General features: G+C 34.2%; 1 protein-coding gene across 4 annotated transcripts in view; it reads right to left on the bottom strand.

The window, feature by feature from the left end:
* Positions 1-21,742, bottom strand: part of LOC149800684 (high affinity cAMP-specific and IBMX-insensitive 3',5'-cyclic phosphodiesterase 8B-like) — a 339,962-nt gene that overhangs the window by 138,653 nt on the left and 179,567 nt on the right. For all 4 annotated transcript variants that reach the window (XM_089954717.1, XM_089954716.1, XM_089954719.1 and 1 more), the window contains exon 4: positions 3,179-3,238. In XM_089954717.1, the coding sequence (XP_089810843.1) occupies positions 3,179-3,238 (60 nt within the window). The remainder of the gene's footprint in view (positions 1-3,178; positions 3,239-21,742) is intronic.

Consider the following 21,742-nt stretch of genomic DNA (forward strand, 5'->3'; position numbering starts at 1 on the left):
AGACCAAGAACAGGTTGCCTGCAAGTTGTTATACATGACAAATTACTAAATATTTAAATATTGATGACCAAAACAACTTATGCATGTACATTAAAAGAATTGGCGCATTTTACAAGCCACAATTTATTGGTTATTTGGTCACTAACCACTGACTGACAAATGAAAATAGTTGTAAAAGTCCACTGAATGTTGTTTAAGCTGGAAATACCAATGGCTGGCAGATGTAAAGCTGGAAATGCTAATGGCTGGCAGATGTTAAGCTGGAAATGCCAATGGCTGGCAGATGTTGTTTAAGCTGGAAATGCCAATGGCTGGCAGATGTTAAGCTGGAAATGCCAATGGCTGGCAGATGTTGTTTAAGCTGGAAATGCCAATGGCTGGCAGATGTTGTGTAAGCTGGAAATACCAATGGCTGGCAGATGTTGTTTAAGCTGGAAATACATGTACCGAAACTTGGCAGATTTTTAATTTTTGTGAGTTTTTGTTGGCAAATCAGTAGAGCAAAAGATGGGGTATAAAATCAAAAGACTACCAGACAATCTGGGAGACTCAGCATGTATGCATTTAGGACCAACAAGACATCATAAAAAGTCTTTTCATAAAAATCACATTCAGGAAGAGTAGCAATAAAAAAGATTTCTGAGATGGCTGCTATGGTGACCAACCAGCATATTTACAAACTAGGGGTTTATCATTGCAGAAATGAGGGATGAATGTGTGTGTGTGTGTGAAGTTTATTGGTAATTCTCCAGTTAGTGAAGGAGAAGTAGCAATAAGAAACTAATGTGCAAATGGATGACAGACGACAAACAACAAGCCATCCCATAAAGTCTTCTGGTCTATGACCAGTTTCACAAAAAAGTGACATATACACCAAAAAAAGGTAACATTTTTACATTTTCAAATGCCTGTAGAATATAGCATAAGTTGGATTCCTCTGCTACAAACAGAATAGGAGCAAATAAATCAACTGACTGATGAGTACAATTTTCAATCAACTCCATGGATATACATGTATACTTTCAGGACAATTTTTAATCAGAACTAGCTTACTAAGTCAAAATAAATCACATCAGTCAATTTCAAATATTTTGCAAATGTCAAAGTAAAACTCTGTAAATAATGTAAATAAAGAAGCAGTGTTGTGTACAACTTGGGCACTGTCAGGTAATGTGTCAAGTGCCTGACAGAAATACTTTGTTAGGCAGACAAGAAGAGGTATCATCTATACTCAATTATAAGGTGAGCCCAACTGCGAACTGAAAAGATTCAGATCTGCCATCGCATAATGCGCTGGCAGATCTGTGTCTATGCAGTTTGTTAGGAGTAATCAGAAAAACAAACAAGTGCATTATGCGACAGCAGATCAGGATCTTTGTTGTAGCTAGTTTGACTCGGCTTATAAGAGAGTATATATGGTATATCCCTGCGTAATTCTTGTCACAAAAACAAAATCATGAAATTTCACAAATAACTAATGAGAACAAGGATTGCATGTACAGGTATCCACAAACTTATCTGATTTTGACCTACACAAATTCTGACCTACACAAATTTTGCATAAACGTGATTTCATATAAGTCCTTTTTATAGTTTCATTTTTTTTTGTGAGGACTCAGTTATGATTAAATTATTGTCTAAAACTCCAATAATTAGGATTTGAAGATGGCTAAAATGAACGCTATCAAAATGAATTTACTTACATATATTTCAGTGAAACAGGCAGTGAAACTAAAAAATTTGAGTTACACAATAACTTTTGGGAACATAACTATCGTACAACTCATGGATTGGCTGTATCATAATTTTGATATCAGAATGCTATGTAGACAGGGTGACAATAATTTTATTGCAAGGTGGCAATAAAATTATAGCATGGTGGCTAATAAACTATGTTGACAGTTTACAACCCACTCCTGTGTGAAAATGTTACTGATGTTTCAGTGAAAATTTTGGTCAAATTACTGAGGAGATTTCAATGAAATATTTGGCAAAATCTCATGAAAATATTTCTGAAATTTTGATGAGATTTCATAAACATTTTAACCCAAAACTTTCACTGAAATTTTGGTGAGATTTCAAAACAAATTTGACCAAAACTTTCATTGAAATTTTGGTTTGATTTCACTTAAATATTTTGACCAAAACATTCATTGAAAGTTTTGTGAAATGTCACATAAATATTAACCAATACATTCACTGAAATTCTGGTGAGAGTTAAAAAAAAATTGATGAAAACTATCACTGAAATTTCGGTGAGATTTAAAAGAAATGTGGAATTCTGCTTTAAAATGGAAAAGAATCTTGTCAGCTGAGGTCAGTCAAGTCCAACTGAAGTTAAAGAATAAAAGAAATGTGGAATTTTGCTTTAAAATGGAAAAGAATCTTATCAGCTGAGGTCAGTCAAGTCCAACTGAAGTTAAAGAATAAAAGAAATGTGGAATTCTGCTTTAAAATGAAAAAGAATCTTGTCAGCTGAGGTCAGTCAAGTCCAACTGAAGTTAAAGAATAAAAGGAATAATAGCAAGGGAAGATGTGGAAAGAAGTTTTTGCTCCCAAAATGAACAATAAAATTAGAGCTATTAGAAATGGGAAATACTAGTTTTGCTGAAAATACTTCAAAATGTACAAGAAACAAAAAATAAATTATAATAAAATGGAACAAAGGTTCATTTTTTATATCAATAAAGTACTATTTCTCACTGACATTTTTTTCGCTGAAATTATTACAATCACAAAATGTCACTGATATTTTCATAAATTTTTTCAAAATCGGAGTGAAATTTCAATCATAAAGTTCAATTATCCGGCATATTTTCAAAAGATTTGGCAAAATCTCAATGAAATTTTGATCCAAAATCTGACAGATATTTTCAGAAATTTTGGCAAAGTTTGCCTAAAATTCAATGATATTTGGTGATATACCATAATTTTGGTGAAAAAGGGCATTTCAGTGAATTCCAGTGCAATTTTATTGAGATATCACTGAAATTTCAGTAACATTTTTATTGGGGCTATGCTTTGCTGATCTGGGAAAAGCCCTGCCATATGATTTCAAGCAAAAAGCACTGATCATGATCGGACATACATTTATGTACATGCAGTTAAGATATGCTTATCATTTGATAGCTTACATTTGATAGCTTACAATTTTTATAAATCTTTGCCATGGACTTACTATTTTTTTGTGATGGCAACTATTACTGTGTGTTCACTGGCCTTTGTAGCTCGTATTGATCTGCAAAAGAAATAAAATTACATGCTAAGAATCTACTGAAAAAATAAGTCCTTCAAGATGTGTGTGTGTGTGATTTGGATTTTTAACATAGCTTTAACAATTTTTCCAGTCATATCGCTATGAAGTCTGCAGGGTGGCAGTATATACTGATGTCTAGCACTGGGGCATCATGCCGCAGACACGTAGCATCATGTACCACTCAGCCACATTATCCTGAAACCAGGTCAACCTGTCCTAAATCTCTTAATGCTGAGTGCCAAGCAAGGCAGCTGCTAGTACCATTTTTGTAAATCTTTGGTCTCACTCGGCTTGGATTCGAACCCGCAAACTCCAGCCCAGATAAGATGAAAAGAACACAACATAATACGTGTTATAGAACAGTTCATGTACTTGAAATATCCAACAATACTTCTTGTTTTCTGACATATAAGGTTCAGAATGGTTCAGGCAATACTGGACAAATTATATCCATATTTTCAAATCCTGATTATGAGAAAAGAAGCATAATGCATCTCTCTCTCTTTAGTGTATATTGGAAATGGTGAATTTAAGGTCACTGCAGATGCCAGATGGTACAGCCACTATGGCCATGGTGACCTAATTCTGGACCATCAATGTATGCATTAAAATATCAATAAAATAATCTAATTTAATACAAAGTGCTTAGTAATCACAAACAAAACATAATTTGGAATAGATATTGAATGCCATATATACTCGCTTATAAAATGAATCAAGCTGCAATCAAAGATCCCAATTTGCTGTAGCATAATGTGCCTACAGATCAGGGTCATTTTTGTTTGTTCTACTGATAACTCCAAACAAACTGCACAGACCAAGATATGTCAGTGCATTATGCTAAAGCACATCTGGGTCTGTGCAGTTTGCAGTTGGAATTGTGTTATAAGTGAGTATATCCAGGAAGGCATTCTTTATTATATACCATAGAAAAATGTATTCCCTTATCAACTACTGCAGATACAGAATAGCTGTAGCAAATTAATTTTGGATGCAATGGAAACTGTGTTAAGAATAAAAGAAAGCAAATGGCCTTAACATTTACTGCTTAAGTAATAACATTTTGCATACACATTATTTTGACCAGAAATTACTGTATATCAATAACTTGAGTCTAAATGCAAACAGCATAGACCCAGATCTGCCATTGCCTAATGTGCTAACAAGTCACGGTCTATGTTGTCTGTTCTACTGAATATTCCTAATAAACTACATGACCCAGATCGGCTGGCACATTATGTGATAGTCAATCTAGGTCTGTGCAGTTTTCAATTAGACACAACTTTTAACAAGTACATGTATATACAGTACCTGTAACATCATTAAACAACAAACTGTCTCAATCGACTCTTTTACTCAGTTTTAAAGAGGTGGACACTAACGACAGGTATGGCTGTATATCATAGTAGAATGAGGGATTGACTTGTCATCAAGCATGGGTTTATTATTGTAGAAATGAGAGATGGACTTGTCACTAAGCCTGGGTTATCATTGTAGGAATAAGGGATGGACTAGTCACTAAACATGGGTTTATTATTGTAGAAACGAGGGATGGACTAGTAACTAAGCATGAGTTTATTACCTTTGGAATGAGGGATAGACTTGTCACCAAGCATGGGTTTATCATTGTAGAAATGAAGGATAGTCTTATCACTAGCATGCATTTACCATTGTATGAATGAGGGATGGACTAGTCATTAAGCATTGGTTTATCATTGTAGAAATGAAGGATGGACTTATCACTAAGCATGGGTTATCACTGTAGGAATAAGAAATGGACTAGTCACTAAAAATGGGTTTATTATTGTAGAAATGAGGGATGGACTAGTAACTAAGCATGGGTTTATTACCATTGGAATGAGGGATAGGCTTGTCACTAAGCATGAGCTTATCATTGTAGAATTTAGAGATAGTCTTATCGCCAGCATGCATTTACCATTGTATGAATGAGGGATGGACTGGTCATTAAGCATGGGTTTATCATTGTAGAAATGAGGGACGGACTTGTCACTAAGCCTGGGTTATCATTGTAGGAATAAGGGATGGACTAGTCATTAATCCCCCATTATCATTGTAGAAATGAGGGATGGACTTATCAATAAGCATGGATTTATCATTGTAGAACTGGGGGATGGACTTATCAATAAGCATGGATTTATTATTGTAGAAATGAGGGATGGGCTTATCAATAAGCATGGATTTATTATTGTAGAAATGAGGGATGGACTTATTAATAAGCATGGATTTATTATTGTAGAAATGAGGGATGGACTTATCAATAAGCATGGAATTGTTATTGTAGAAATGAGGGATGGACTTATCAATAAGCATGGATTTATTATTGTAGAAATGAGGGATGGACTTATCAATAAGCATGGATTTATTATTGTAGAAATGAGGGATGGACTTGTCACTAGGCATGGGTTTATCATTGTAGAAATGAGGGATGGACTTATGACCAACATGGGTTTATCACTGAAGGTGATTGGACTTATTAAAGACTCTTCACTGAATATGATGTATTTGCTTAGACATCAATATCTTATTTTCACAGATGGAATGAGACTAGTGTGTCCCTTCTGCCATACTAACAAATTTTACATAAGAAATTCCCTGTAAATTTATTCCTGCACAATTTACTACCCTTGAGTATTTCTTCTTTCTTATTTACAGACTGATTGATTGCAGTGAATTGATTTTTATTGATCATTTTATTGAACTCTGAAAACAGTGCTTTTATTTATTTTCTTTGAAATTAAGTACATTGCTATTACTGTGCCTTCTGTTGTTAGGCATTTCCTTGTCTGTGTAAAGTTTGGAGTACAATGTGTGGGTAAACATTATGACATCAGATAAATAAAAACAATTTTGCATGCATCTGATGAGATCAACAGTTACATAGGTATATAATAAACATACAGGATTCATACAGTTGTCCAGTAGAGGCTACAGGGTTTGCCAGTTGTCCAGTTCAGGCTATATGGGTTTGCCAGTTGTCCAATACAGGCAATAGGGTTTGCCAGTTGTCCAATACAGGCTTTAGGGTTTGCCAGTTGTCCAATACAGGCTATAGGGTATGCCAGTTGTCCAATACAGGCTATAGGGTTTGCCAGTTGTCCAATACAGGCTATAGGGTTTGCCAGTTGTCCAATACAGGCTATAGGGTTTGCCAGTTGTCCAGTACATACTATTTTTTTGCATACTGCAAACAGGATATACAAACAAAGATCAGCCATTGCATCATGCACAGGTAGATCAGAGTTTATGCTCCCTAATATTCAATCTAGTTTCTCAAGCAAACAATCTCAGTAGGCCTGGATATCATAAAAGCCTTGGCCTTGTGTTTGAATTGGAGATTTTGTTTTCATTCAGATTTTACACCATACAATTGTTTAGATCAGTTTCAACTTGAGAATTTGTTTTGGCCAATCAAAATGGATGTAACTTTCAAAATCCCACTTTGATTGTCTCAGTTAAATGTTAATCTCAAACTCTGTGTGTATGTGTGTGTGTGTGTGTGTGTGTGTGTGTGTGTGAGAGAGAGAGAGAGAGAGAGAGAGAAAGAGAGATGAATTTTTAACCAAGCTTTAAAAATTTTCAGTCATATCACTATGATGTCTGTAGTTGATAGTGATGTCTTAGAGCACTGGGGCATCATGCTGCAGACATGTAGCACGATGCCCCACCCAGTCACATTATCCTGACACCAGGCAGACTAACCACTTAATGCTCAGCACCTGGTGAGGCAGCTGTTAGTACCATTTTCATGAGTCTTTGGTATGACTTGGCCAGGGTTCAAACCCAGGTTCTTCTGCATCTGACTCTGGCACTCTGACCATTAGGCTGCCAGAGCAGTCAATCTCAAACTCAGAATCAGAGATTTACAAGTAAAAGGTTGGTACTTTAGAAATCTACCGCTAGAAGATACATGAGTAATGGCAAGTAGCAACCCTTAGCAAACAAAATTGGTTAAATATCCAGTTTCTCTGCAATGAAACACTAGTTTCCAGTTAAAATTGCATTTAAATAGCAGTTTTCATAAAGGTTACTTCAGCTTAGATCAGAAAAGCAGTTTTTAGAAACCAGATAAAAAAAAGCAGTTCTTCAAATACTACCTAAAATTGGGGCATGAAGAAGAAAAACAGCAGCTAATTTGCAGTAATTCAGCAGTTTTAATTTACTAATTTTAAAATACAGTTAAACTGACAGTAAAGAACCAGTTTCTTTCTCACAGCAGGTTTTATATCATAATCACACTGATATTTCATGTCCAGTTATTTGAGCTGAAAAATCTAGTATCTTAAAGCATTTCAGCCACATAAAAATAACAGATTTTTTAAAAATGAAATGCAATATTTGGTCCCAATAATCTAGATTTAAGTTAAATTTATGATACAAAGCAACATATAAACTCATTTCACTCTGTACTATATACATACTACTGATACAAAGCAATACTCATTTCAGTCTGTACTAGATACATACTACAGATACAAAGCAATATACAGACTCATTTCAGTTGAACTAAATACATACTAATGATACAAAGCAATATATAAACTCATTTTAGTCTGTACTAGATACATACTACTGATACAAAGCAATATATCAACTATTTTCAGTCTGTACAGGATACATCCTACTGATACAAAGCAATTTATAAACTCATTTCAATATGTACTAGATACATACTACTGATACAAAGCAATTTATAAACTCATTTCAGTTGTACTAGATACATACTACTGATACAAAGCAATATATAAACTCATTTCAGTCTGTACTGGATACATACTACTGATACAAAGCAACATATAAACTCATTTCAATCTGTACTGGATACATACTACTGAAACAAAACAATTTATAAACCATTTTAGTCTGTACTAGATACATATTACTGACACAAAGCAATATATAAACTCATTTCAGTCTGTACTAGATGCATACTAATGATACAAAGCAACATATAAAGCCATTTCAGTTGTACTAGATACATATTACTGATACAAAGCAATTTCTAAACTAATTTCAATCTGTACTGGATACATATTACTGATACAAAGCAATTTCTAAACTCATTTCAGTTGTACTAGATACATACTACTAATACAAAGCAATTTCTAAACTCATTTCAGTCTGTACTAGATATATATATATACTGATACAAAGCAATATATAAACTAATTTCCGCTGTACTAGATACATACTAATGATACAAAGCAATATCTAAACTCATTTCAGTCTGTACTAGATACATATTACTGATACAAAGCAATTTCTAAACTCATTTCAATCTGTACTGGATACATATAACTGATACAAAGCAATTTCTAAACTCATTTCAGTCTGTACTAGATACATATTACTGATACAAAGCAATATATAAACTCATTTCAATATGTCGTAGATACATGCTACTGATAAAAAGCAATTTATAAACTCATTTCAATATGTTCTAGATACATACTACTGATACAAAGCAATTTCTAAACTCATTTCAGTCTGTACTAGATACATATTACCAATACAAAGCAATATATAAACTCATTTCAATCTGTACTAGATACATACTAATGATACAAAGCAATATCTAAACTAATTTCAGTCTGTACTAGATACATATTACTGATACAAAGCAATATATAAACTCATTTCAATCTGTACTAGATACATACTACTGATACAAAGCAATTTCTAAACTCATTTCAGTCTGTACTAGATACATATTACTGATACAAAGCAATTTCTAAACTCATTTCAGTCTGTACTAGACACATACTAATGATACAAAGCAATATATAAAGCCATTTCAGTTGTACTAGATACATTATAACTACTGATACAAAACGACATATACACTCATTTCAGTTGTACTAGGTACATACTACTGATACAAAGCAATATATAAACACATTTCAGTTTGTACTAGATATATATATACTGATACAAAGCAATATATAGACTCATTTCAGTCTGTACTAGATATATAGATACTGATACAAAGCAATATATAGACTCATTTCAGTCTGTACTAGATATATAGATACTGATTATGGCCTGAATACTATTGGGATTATCTATTCAAGGTATTTAGTCTTAATCATAACCGGTCTGGCAAATGTAAATCTCTCCGTCTACTTGCACTATGTTGTTGACGTTTATTACTGAACTGATTGGAATTCATATTTAAAAAACACCTGTTCACCAACAGGAGTAACATTACAGACACTTCCCAAAGAGAGAACCATATGAAAAGGTGTTACAAGTGGCAGTTCATAGTTCCACCTGTATGAAATACTTCACTGAACAAAATTCTACCCCCATAATAAGTTGTTATATGTTGCTGTCTTTTTATCAAACTTTGATATTCAACTCCATACACATAAATGCCATGTTATAAATATTTATTTTATAATACTTTTTAACACTTGCTTTTAATATGCCAAAGGCAGATGTTGTATGAAGTCCTTCATTTAACTGAATCAAAACAACAGAAGTTACTGGCCTCATGCCACTCTCAATGCCTTCATCAATTGTATGCCTAGTAAAGGCAGATGTCATTAAAGTCTTTCATTTAATTGTATCAAAACAACAGAACTGGCCTCATGCCACTCTCAATGCCTTCATCAAATGTATCCTAGTAAAGGCAGATGTCATTAAAGTCCTTCATTTAATTGTATCAAAACAACAGAAGTTACTGGCCTCATGCCACTCTCAATGCCTTCATCAAATGTATGCCTAGTAAAGACACTATCATTAAAGGAGACTAGAAATCAAAATTTTCCTTTTACGTATGTAATTCTCTACAAATTTTAAATCGACTGCAATGTTTATAAATTAAATATCGTAAGCGGATAGTGATTATATTGCGTGGAAGATTCCACGATTCCGTAAATTGCCGAGTTTTTCCGAGTTTTGATGAGACGACAGATCACGTGGTACCGTGACACTATACTAGCGAGTCCTCGAATACAAACATAAACATTGGCGGTCGAGGCAGACAGGAGACCACATTTGCATAAATCTGCAAGGCCTCCACATTATCAGAGTCTGGCAAGAGGGGTTACTTTTATCATTCTGATGAGGTTAACAAGCTGATTGTCAATGCCATGTGTGCCATGACTATTTTTAACTGTTAACCATTCCAGTCTTCAAAAAGAGTTTTTCAAAACATTCAGCAAACAAACACAATGTATCTTCATCTATTTGTACATCATTTTCTGCAATGTTCTCCTTTGATGACAAAATAAATAGATCTTGCAAGTAGACAAAAATGGGAAAAACCTCATTGTTAAGCATTTTTCTCAAAATGGGCACACCCCAGTTCAATAAAAAGTTATGGAATTCAGAAGATTTCCAACTATATAACACAAGAGCCATTTCCAAAAGTTTTATTTTTGTTATGAGATATTTCATGTAAATTATCTTCATTGACTATCAACATAGTGATTTGAGTTTCTAATGCATACTGTTCATACAAGTTCAATGTATGTTGTTATAATTCAAGAAAAAGAAAGGACTTATATATTTATGCATATTTTAAATATATCTTTAGTAGTTTGTGTGATTACTGTGTAATACATATTTGTATTTCACCCAATTTGACAAAAATGCAATAATGATTACTTTCATGTAAAACACTTCCAATAGACACAATGGCCTACTGGTTAGAGCATCTGTCTCGGATGCGGGAGGTCATGGGTTTGATCCCCGCCCCCCCCAGAGTCATACCAAAGACTTACAAAAATGGTACTAACAGCTACCTAGCTTGGCGCTCAGAATTAAGAGGCTAGTGTTAGGACTGGTCGGCCAGGTGTCTGGATAATGTGACTGGGTGGGACATCATGCTACATGATGCCCCAGTGCTAGACGTCACTCTAAACTGTCACACTGCAGACATCGTAGCAATATGACTGAAAAATTGTTAAAGCTACATTAAAAATCCAAACCACACACACATACACACAATAGACACAATGTTCTTTTTTACACACTATAACGTCTTTTTGTATCACATGATGTATGAATGTGTATCATGGGCCAGTGGCCTTTATGATAAAAAAGCACCATTATTTTTATTATTCAAATATTTCTTGAGTTTTTTTGTCATTTCATTTCAGTGGCGTACATGCTTATGAAATGAGATATGATTGTTTTCCATATTCAGCAAAAGTTTTCTTGCATTTATTTTCTTTTGTGTATTATTTAATGACATCATCAAACTGAAACGTCTTTGACATCATAAAACTGCATTCTTTATTTGGAAACATTATTTTTGTAGTTTTCCTATGGTATTTTATGACATCATTAAACTGGAATATTAATGTGATTAGTTTTCTGTACTTTTTTGTGACATCATAAAACTGGTTACAGTACCTCATTTACACATTCTGGCCAATTTCACTGCTTTTTCACCGCATTGTAATTGCAATTTGACTGAAAACTACCAAATATACTGCTATATGCACATTATTTAACAATTTACTAGTATAATGATTATTTAACTGGAATTAAATACCCCGATGTCGTTGCAATAAGCTGTATATGCCAAATCATCTGAATAATACTGAATCTTACAAGATATTGGTCCTAAGCATCACTGGGTTCCATTAAAACCAGATACTGGTCCTAAGCATCACTGGGTTCCATTAAAACCAGATATTGGTCGTAAGCATCACTGGGTTCCATTAAAACCAGATATTGGTCCTAAGCATCACTGGGTTCCATTAAAACCAGATAACATCAATGTTTCATCAAATTATCAGCTCATATAATTTCTCCCTCAAACTGAGATAACCTGCCATTTTCCATGTTTACAAATTAATCCAATGTTGATCAGCAAGATCCGTGGGTCATCAAATTTCAGTCAAAAGCTGGCACACAAGATTAGATGACATCACTGTTGTAAACACAAGAAACTAACACCATGCTATTTTGAATTGTCTTCAACCCATTTTCACCCTTCAATGTATATTCTGGCATTCCAGATGATCACCAATATTCACCTATCTTATTTTTATCTAATGCACACTTTTTCTTCTCAGATCCGCTTAAAAAAGTGGGCCTGCCTGCCTTCATTCCCTGTGAAATCTATGTGCCATGTGCGAATGTTGTTAGATTAGTCACAAATGGAATTTGTTGAATGTATCAAATCACTGCTTTTGGAGCACTCTGGAAAAAGATCAGAATTACGATCAACTTTAATGACTGAAATAAGGGTGGCACCTCTAGATTCAAAACTGAATTTTTGAACCTTGTTTAAATCAAACAACTTGATTATTTCAATTAACGTTTTATGTGAGACAGATTTTTTTTTAACAAATCATTTTGTTCCTTCCAAGCTTTAGTTAGATTGGAAGAATGGTGAAATTTGTGATAAATGGTGGCATTGGGGTTTTAACTGGTCTGAAAGAAATTGGTATAAAACTGGAATTTTACAGCAGTTCATTTTGCTCAGGGAAAGTTGTAACTGGGATTAATATTACATAAAACCCGTGAAATGGATGGAATTAAGTTTATTTCTTGCATATCAATATTTGTTGCATGTTTTTTTTTAAAAGGTATTTTTGAGCAAATTGTTTGTACATGTGTTGTCATTGTTTGGTAAAGGAAAGAAATCTTATATTTGATAGCACTTATGAGGAATTTTAATAACTGCATAGAAATGTGTATGACAGAAGCAAGAGTAAAACAAAAAGTGTAATTAATGAAAGGATCAGTAACTTCTAACTAAAATGCTTTGTAAGTGTATACATATTTCATATGGAACATTGTGATGAAATAAAATTGCACAGAAGAAATTAACCTATGTAAATAAGCTACAGTATATACTTGCTTAGAAGTTGAGTCAAGTTACCAACAATCAAGATCCAGATCTGACAATATCATAATATGCCTGCAGATCAGGGTCTATGTTGTTTGTTCTACTGATTACTCCAAACAAACTGCACAGATCCAGATCTGCTAGCACATTATGTGATGGCAGATCTGGGTCTGCACAGTTTGCAGTTGGACTCATGAGCAAGTTTATACAGTAAATAATAGGAGTTGAAGATGAAATCTAAGTATGTTTGTATGTTTTTAAGTATGAAAAATATATCTGAAGAGTTAAAGGCAAGTTGGTTTGGCTTTTTTGGTTTTGTTGGGTTTAATGTTATATTATACTTTATAGCACATGAAGGGCTATATTTGGTAGAGGATGACCCTAGGGAGAACCACAAACCCTGGGAAGCTACTGGCAAGCTTTCTCACTATTTACATTGGTCAAGCCAAGACTAAAATATATGTGGACAGGGGAGAAATCTGTGAGTGATCTGTAAAGGCATGTACCTTTGACCACTTGGCCACCTAGAGGCCCTTGGCATGTTCTAACATGGATTTCAAAATTTTAGCAAACTTCAGTACTAAATGAGTTTGGTTATTAAATGTTTAAAAGTTGTGTTTCAGCAACTAAATATAAAAGACCAGATGTTCACACTATCCTTTCATTAATCAGAATACCTGTTTCAGTAACAGTAATTCCAAAAAGAAACATTTACACATTTTAATGATGACTTTCTTAATTTAAATGACTTATCATCAAAGGTAATTGATATTGTTAATTTGGAAATGGAATGTCTGTTTAAAGAAACATATTGGATTCACCATCTGAATATTATCCATCTAATAGGTTTAATTGTAAAATTATATATAAACTTTATAGATGAATTTATTATATTTGGTCACTTCTATTGTTATTGGCTTCATATATAAACTTGATTGATCAACTTATTATATTTGGTCACTTCTATTCTTACTGGCTTCATATATAAACTTGATTGATCAACTTATATTTGATCACTTCTATTCTTACTGGCTTCATATATAAACTTGATCGATCAACTTATTATATTTGGTCACTTCTATTCTTACTGGCTTCATATATAAACTTGATTGATCAATTTATTATATTTGGTCACTTCTATTCTTACTGGCTTCATATATAAACTTGATTGATCAACTTATTATATTTGGTCACTTCTATTCTTACTGGCTTTATATATAAACTTGATTGATCAATTTATTATATTTGGTCACTTCTATTCTTACTGGCTTCATATATAAACTTGATTGATCGACTTATTATATTTGGTCACTTCTATTCTTACTGGCTTTATATACAAACTTGATTGATCAATTTATTATATTTGGTCACTTCTATTCTTACTGGCTTTATATATAAACTTAATTGATCAATTTATTATATTTGGTCACTTCTATTGTTATAGGTTTTGGTCAGCAACAAGGTCTCAGTAAGTTGCTTGGGGTTTTAATGGCACTTTTAACACATTATTGGCATACTCTGGGGCATTTTGACACAGCTATGAATGACCATTTCACAAAAACACTACTGACTTTCATTTAATACAGAGTAACCACTACCGCTTAGGAGTGTCCGCATCAAACTGCAAATTGTTCTTATACAATACTACCATGCATGACCGCATCACAAAAAAAAAAAAAAAAATAAAACTGACCTTTAATTAATCCTTTGAGAGTGTGTTATAATAATAATTCGTCTGGCAATAGGTTCTTAAAATCGATAGTTAATGCAAGAAGCTACAAACTGTACACCAGACTAAAGTACATGACACTAACTGCCATTGTAAATCCCCAGTATGATTAACCATTCTTCTTTAAAAGGGGCTGTCATGGATGTACATAGTCCATTCAGAGGTTTGTATTATTTATCTTTTAAGAAAAACCAAAAACTCCAATAATTCCCTAATGAAAACTCTTCTGAAACTTTGGGCATCAATACTGCAGTCATGTATTTCATTTGTCTTTGTAGTCAATCCATAATGCCTGAGATGAATAAGGTTTTGCCCTCGTCTACAGTTAGCGATCTGTCATTTTCCAGATTTGACTCTCATTATATAAGGTTCACATTGTTTGCTGATTCAGCGATTTTACCCCTCTTAAAACCCACACTAAGTCACCATATGTTCACTGTGGTGAAGGCATGTTACATACTTCGTTTATTGAGTTAATCTCTTTATGTCATTAGTGAATTAAGCATTTTGGTTTTGTCTTTAAATAAATTGTTTTCCAGATGGGTTAATTCTGTCTTTCAATAATTGGTACCCTAAAGCCTGATAAAAGCAACTAATTCATACACAGGATGAGTAAAGTGTTATAATAGCTTATGTGCAGTTCTTATGCTACATTTTATGGACATGTCAAGTTAACTTATGATGAGGATAAATAAATATCACCTTATTAATTTTGAAATTCATATGCTAAACAATAAAACATGCATGATTTTCAAATGTAACTGCAATTGTTTTATGATAGATGTATATCTTTATTGCTATGCAAAATTACATTGAAATGAAATGACTGAAATATTTTAACAAGAACTATGAATAACAAATAAAGCAACTGGGAATATTTTCTCTTCTTAAAACCCGCATATTTTGACAATGAAAACTAGTAATCTTGCACACACCTGGAATGAAATTCCACCTGTCTTGAGATGATGTTTTTGGCTGGCAGAAAGGTTGGTCTCAAAAGAGTGTTTTAGTGGATATTAAAAACAGAACTACTGTACACAAAGTGTGGTTTTGTTGGGCTGAGCCCACTTTAAAGTACTTTGCCAACAAGGCTTTTGGTCATTTCCACTTCAAAGTACTTTGCCAACAAGGCTTTTGGTCATTTCCACTTCAAAGTACTTTGTCATCAAGGCTTTTGGTCATTTCCACTTAAAAGTACTTTGCCATCAAGACTTTTGGTCATTTCCACTTTAAAGTACTTTGCCATCAAGACATTTTGTCACTTCCACTTCAAAGTACTTTGCCAACAAGGCTTTTGTTCATTCTCAGTGGAAACTATATACACACATCAGCCTGGTCCTTTATTTTTTCCTTGCTACTGTATATACAATAAATTTGTCTAACCAATAACAATGAACTAAAATTTTATATTTTTATTATTTATTTGTAGAAAACATAAAAATTACAATCTGTACAATTCAAAATGTATCATCAATTTATTTATCAAAATATTAAAACGTAATTTCAATATTCTTAATTTTAAAATCTGATATAAAATTTTACAATCTTAAAACTTTGTACAATATTTGTACAAAGGGGCACAATTCAGTATTAATTCTGAAATGGAATGTCTATGGATTCACCATTTGGATACTGTCAGACATAAATGAAATGTTTAAAATATAGATCATTGATAATCTTTATTGACAAATTCATGATAATTAATCAGTTATACACATTTAAATACAAAATGAAAACTGTTTGTCTCTATTCCTTTCTATGTGATACTGATAGCACTTTCGGTGGGTACAGTTTTACTGTCACTGTGAATGAAACTCATCAGCCCACCAGATCACTGTGAATGAAACTCCTCAGCCCACCAGATCACTGTGAATGAAACTCCTCAGCCCATCAGATCACTGAATGAAACTCCTCAGCCCACCAGATCACTGTGAATGAAACTCCTCAGCCCACCAGGTCCATGTGAATGAAACTCCTCAGCCCACCAGGTCACTGTGAATGAAACTCCTCAGCCTACCAGATCACTGTGAATGAAACTCCTCAGCCCACCAGGTCACTGTGAATGAAACTCCTCAGCCCACCAGATCACTGTGAATGAAACTCCTCAGCCCACCAGGTCACTGTGAATGAAACTCCTCAGCCCACCAGATCACTGAATGAAACTCCTCAGCCCACCAGATCACTGTGAATAAAACTCCTCAGCCCACCAGATCACTGTGAATGAAACTCCTCAGCCCACCAGATCACTGTGAATGAAACTCCTCAGCCCACCAGATCACTGTGAATGAAACTCCTCAGCCCACCAGGTCACTGTGAATGAAACTCCTCAGCCCACCAGATGCTGTGCTCCAGATAATATCAGTTAAAATTTCTGCACAGAGAGCCAAAGGAAATCTAGTTGTTTCAGACCCTGGGAGATGAGCTATTCTAAATCTGTAGGCTACTGCAATTCAATTTAGGTGATGTTTTTAAAGTTTTATATTCTGCAAAGGGCTAGATTTAAGAATCTCACAGGTTTCCCTCATTGGTTATACTGGCTATTTAAAAAAGACCTTTTTTATGTACTGTTAAAAGAACTGTTAATCCCTTTATTTTGTTGTATAACTGATAGCTGTTTTATGGGTTACAGAGTATACGGCACGGCCTTTGTATCAAAAACAGATAGCTTCACTTGGTCCTTTTCACTTCCTGGACTTCAGAGGTAAATTGTAAAACAAAAAGCAGATAACCTTTTTACATTTTTTTATATCTGGTAATTCATTTAATGCACTTTCAAAAGCTGGTATTGTCTAGTCTGGCAAAATTCATTTTTTCTATTTTACTATCTGCTAAAAATAATATACTTTAGACTAATTCAGGCTGATTTTTCAAGCAAATGGGAGCAGTCATTTTGGTTAGGTGTGTGCTGAGATCATGCAATTTCCACAAGTACCATACCCAAAGAAATTTTATCTACTGTAAATCAAAATAACATAGGGGTATACCAACAGTCTCTCCACTGTGCATGTTGCAAATGCAAACAACTTCACCTTACACCCGTCACTCTCTCAAACGTTCATAACATCTGTAGAGCACTCCCTCACAGGCTGTGTTATGTAATAGAATTCATTCACTATATTATATATTTTTGTGCAAGTATAAGAGACTGTCCAACAAAGAAAGTACTCTTTCTACATAAAAAAAATACAAAATCACCCAAAACATTCAAATTCAAAATCTAATAAATCCAGCGTTGTTCAGTGATTTTCATGCAAGGATAAATATTCTCAAAACCTGAGCAATCAACTCAAGAAGCTCAAAACCACATTTGATATTTGGTGTTCACCACCATCATTGAAATATGGCAATTGAGAAGAATGACCCAAAGTTTAAGAAAACCCTGATAGATCTATAATTATATATAGTTACAATCCATTCAAAACTCTCAGATTTTAGCAAAGCTTCCAAGTATGAACTTCATGATCCAAATATTTTGACTATAAGGGACCAAGTCAAATGATCCATTTAGCAACAGATCAGGGTCTATTGCTATTTATAAAGGGACCAAGTCAAATGATCCATTTATCTATTGCTATTTATAAAGGGACCAAGTCAAATGATCCATTTAGCAACAGATCAGGGTCTATTGCTATTTATAAAGGGATCATTAGCCAACTGATGCACATAGCAACAGATCAGGGTCTATTTCTGTGTATAAAGGGACCCAGCCTAATGAAGCATATAAAAACAGATCAGGGTCTATTGCTGTTTATAAAGGGACCAAGCCAAATGATGCACATAGCAACAGATCAGGGTCTATTGCTATTTATAAAGGGACCAAGCCAAACAATGCACATAGCAACAGATCAGGGTCTATTGCTGTGTATAAAGGGACCAAGCCTAATGAAGCATATAAAAATAGATCAGGGTCTAATGCTGTGCATAAATGGATCAAGTAACAACAGATCAGGGTCTATTGCTGTGTATAAAGGGACCAAGCCTAATGAAGCATATACAAACGGGATCAAGGTCTATTGCTGTTCACTGTTAGGCACGTGTTGTGGTAAATACTGTACAGCTTCTTACTATTTTTATTTTTTCTGCTCAGAGTTCCAAATGCTGGAAGCCTGTGCAGGTTTTCATTGATCATGTTCCCTCTTATGTATTCATTGGCCATACACCCATGTATCAACCCACAGTTGTTTTGACATATCATTTCTTTACTGTTATCATACCCAATACTCCCAGAGAGAGATGGGGATAGTTGCCAAAATGATTCATCTGTCAATGGCAGTTATAATGGTACTTACATATTTGAATGTTCTATGTGTTATGTTGGACATTATGACAGACTAATTTGTATCAATACAAAGCCACAGGGCAAAATGGTTGTAAATTGGAATCATTAATATACATATAATTTATTCCCACCATTACTTGCCATGCCTATAATGTTTTTTCATTAACAGAAACTACTACACTATGTATGCATGTATGTATGTATGTATGGTTGTATGGTTGTATGTATGTATGTATGTATGTATGTATGTATGTATGTATGTATGTATGTATGTGTGTGTGTGTGTATGTATTTATGTATGTATGTATGTATGTATGTATGTATGCATGTAAAGTTCAATAGCACATCAGCACATTGCTCACTATATAAGTCATGCAAATTTAAAAGCAAAGTTCAAAAAATGTAAATTTTAAATTGAGTATGTATGTAGTTGTGTATTATGGCTCCTCAGCACAAATACGATTTGCAGCACAAAAAAACAAATTGCACAAAATTTTAGGAAGATCATCCCTTCAGAATAAACATGAAGTACATGTACAAGAAGAAAACACAGAAAATGTTAAGTTGTCAAAATTATGTAAAGTGCATATAAAATGACAGATACCATGTAAAATCCTTAAAACATCATTAAAATTTGCTGAATAAACCACATTCTTGGATAGTATATCTTCCTATATTTTCTTGGTTGGTACATCCTCCTACAGTTTCTTCAAGCTGTGTGCTCAAAATAATTGCCTTTTACAGTGTGGAAATCCACACACTCAGCAAAAGCATTTCACTGTCAGTTGAAACTGGCATGGAATGCATTCCAGCTGAGGTTCATCCTTCAGGAAGTTACTGCACAACTCAGCTACATGTGTCCGATATATAATCAGTACTATACCCACTCATCTCTCAGAAACAAGGGATGCCAGTCGTGGATTTGATTTTCTTAACTTTGTGGAGTTCTTATTCCAAATACAGTGTAATCTGCCAAGTATGATGAACACGCTGATTTATACAATCTTTTAAGTCACTATATGGAATCTTCCATTCTGATACAGATGACTGCAGTGCAGCTTTGGTTGCTTTATCTGCACTTTCATTACCCTTCATAACAATGTGACTAGGCAGCCAACAGATGAGTATAATTTTCCCCAACTGTATGTAACAACATCTGGTACATTAACAGGTTGCAATCTAGTGTTGCAATGCCAAACATATTCACTGATAATGCTGATGTTATTAATACCAACCTAGAAATATTTTCTCAGTTGATATATCAACACTGGTTAGATTTTAATTACACTTATGGCACTTGATGTTCCTATATCATGCCAAGAAAATGAGAGCCAAAAGTCCCTTGCCAAGGACACATTAGGCAGCCAGCCCTGACTGGCTTGGGTGAGATTCAAACTCAAGACCCTCTGCCTCAGATCATAAGTCCGATGTACTCAACTCCAAGATGCTTTGTAACAATGTGACAAGAATGAAAAGCATCACTGAAATATCAATCAAGTTACTTGATATACTTGCTTATAAGTCACATCAAATTACAAACAGCAAAGATAACGATCTGCCATAGCATAATGCACCTACAGAACAGGATCTATTTAGATCGTTCTACTGATTATTCCTAACAAACTGCACAGACCCAGGTCTGCTGGCACATTATGCAATGGCAGATCTGTGTCTGTGCAGTTTGCTGTTGGACTCATCTTATAAGCAAGTACATATGGTACAACAGTTTCAGAAAGATCAGTATCATTACTGTTACAAGCAAACAGTAATTTTATGTTAATTATATTTTATAGACCTATGCATCTCATCTACTCCATTTTGGAGAGTTGCTGCCATTGTCAATCAACTTCATATCTTCATCTTTACATAGGATGTTGTCTGTATTAATGATACCCTAAAGGACTTAGATTAAAGGTATTTCACACGTCACCATCAGTGTATCTCCTAGGGGTGCAAGACTGAGGGTCTAAAATCTCCTTGGTGTAAAAATTGTGGGTCAGACTGAGTAAAACACAAGCTCTGGTTTCAAAACTGGGGGTCAAATTAAAAATATATGGGTCTCTGAAGCGCAAATTAGGGTAAAGGGAAACACTGATCATTTACATTAATCATTGCCCCTGAAAGCCCATCTTCTCCTAACTGTGGTATTTATTTAAATGGCAGTTCATAATTATGGACCAATCACTGAACAATTAATGCACTCATGTATTTTAAAAAGAGCTTCATATTTAAAGCAGTCGGCCTTGTATCTTTTTAATTAAGTAGGGTGTATGTCTATGATTAGCCCAGGCAGTCAGCCTTGTACATTTTTAATTAAGAAGGGTGTATGTCTATGATTAGCTCAGGCAGTCAGCCTTGTACATTTTTAATTAAGAAGGGTGCATGCCCATGATTAACCCAGGCAGTCAGCCTTGTACATTTTTAATTAAGAAGGGTGCATGTCCATGGTTAGCCTAGGCAGTCAGTCTTGTACATTTTTAATTAAGAAGGGTGCATGCCCATGATTAGCTCAGGCAGTCAGCCTTGTACATTTTTAATTAAATAGGGTGTATGTCTATGATTAGCTCAGGCAGTCAGCCTTGTACATTTTTAATTAAGAAGGGTGCATGCCCATGATTAGCCCAGGCAGTCAGCCTTGTACATTTTTAATTA

Source organism: Sinohyriopsis cumingii, chromosome 4 (genome assembly GCF_028554795.1).
Source record: "Sinohyriopsis cumingii isolate HCF-2022 chromosome 4, ASM2855479v2, whole genome shotgun sequence".
Classification (NCBI taxonomy): Eukaryota; Metazoa; Mollusca; class Bivalvia; order Unionida; family Unionidae; genus Sinohyriopsis; species Sinohyriopsis cumingii.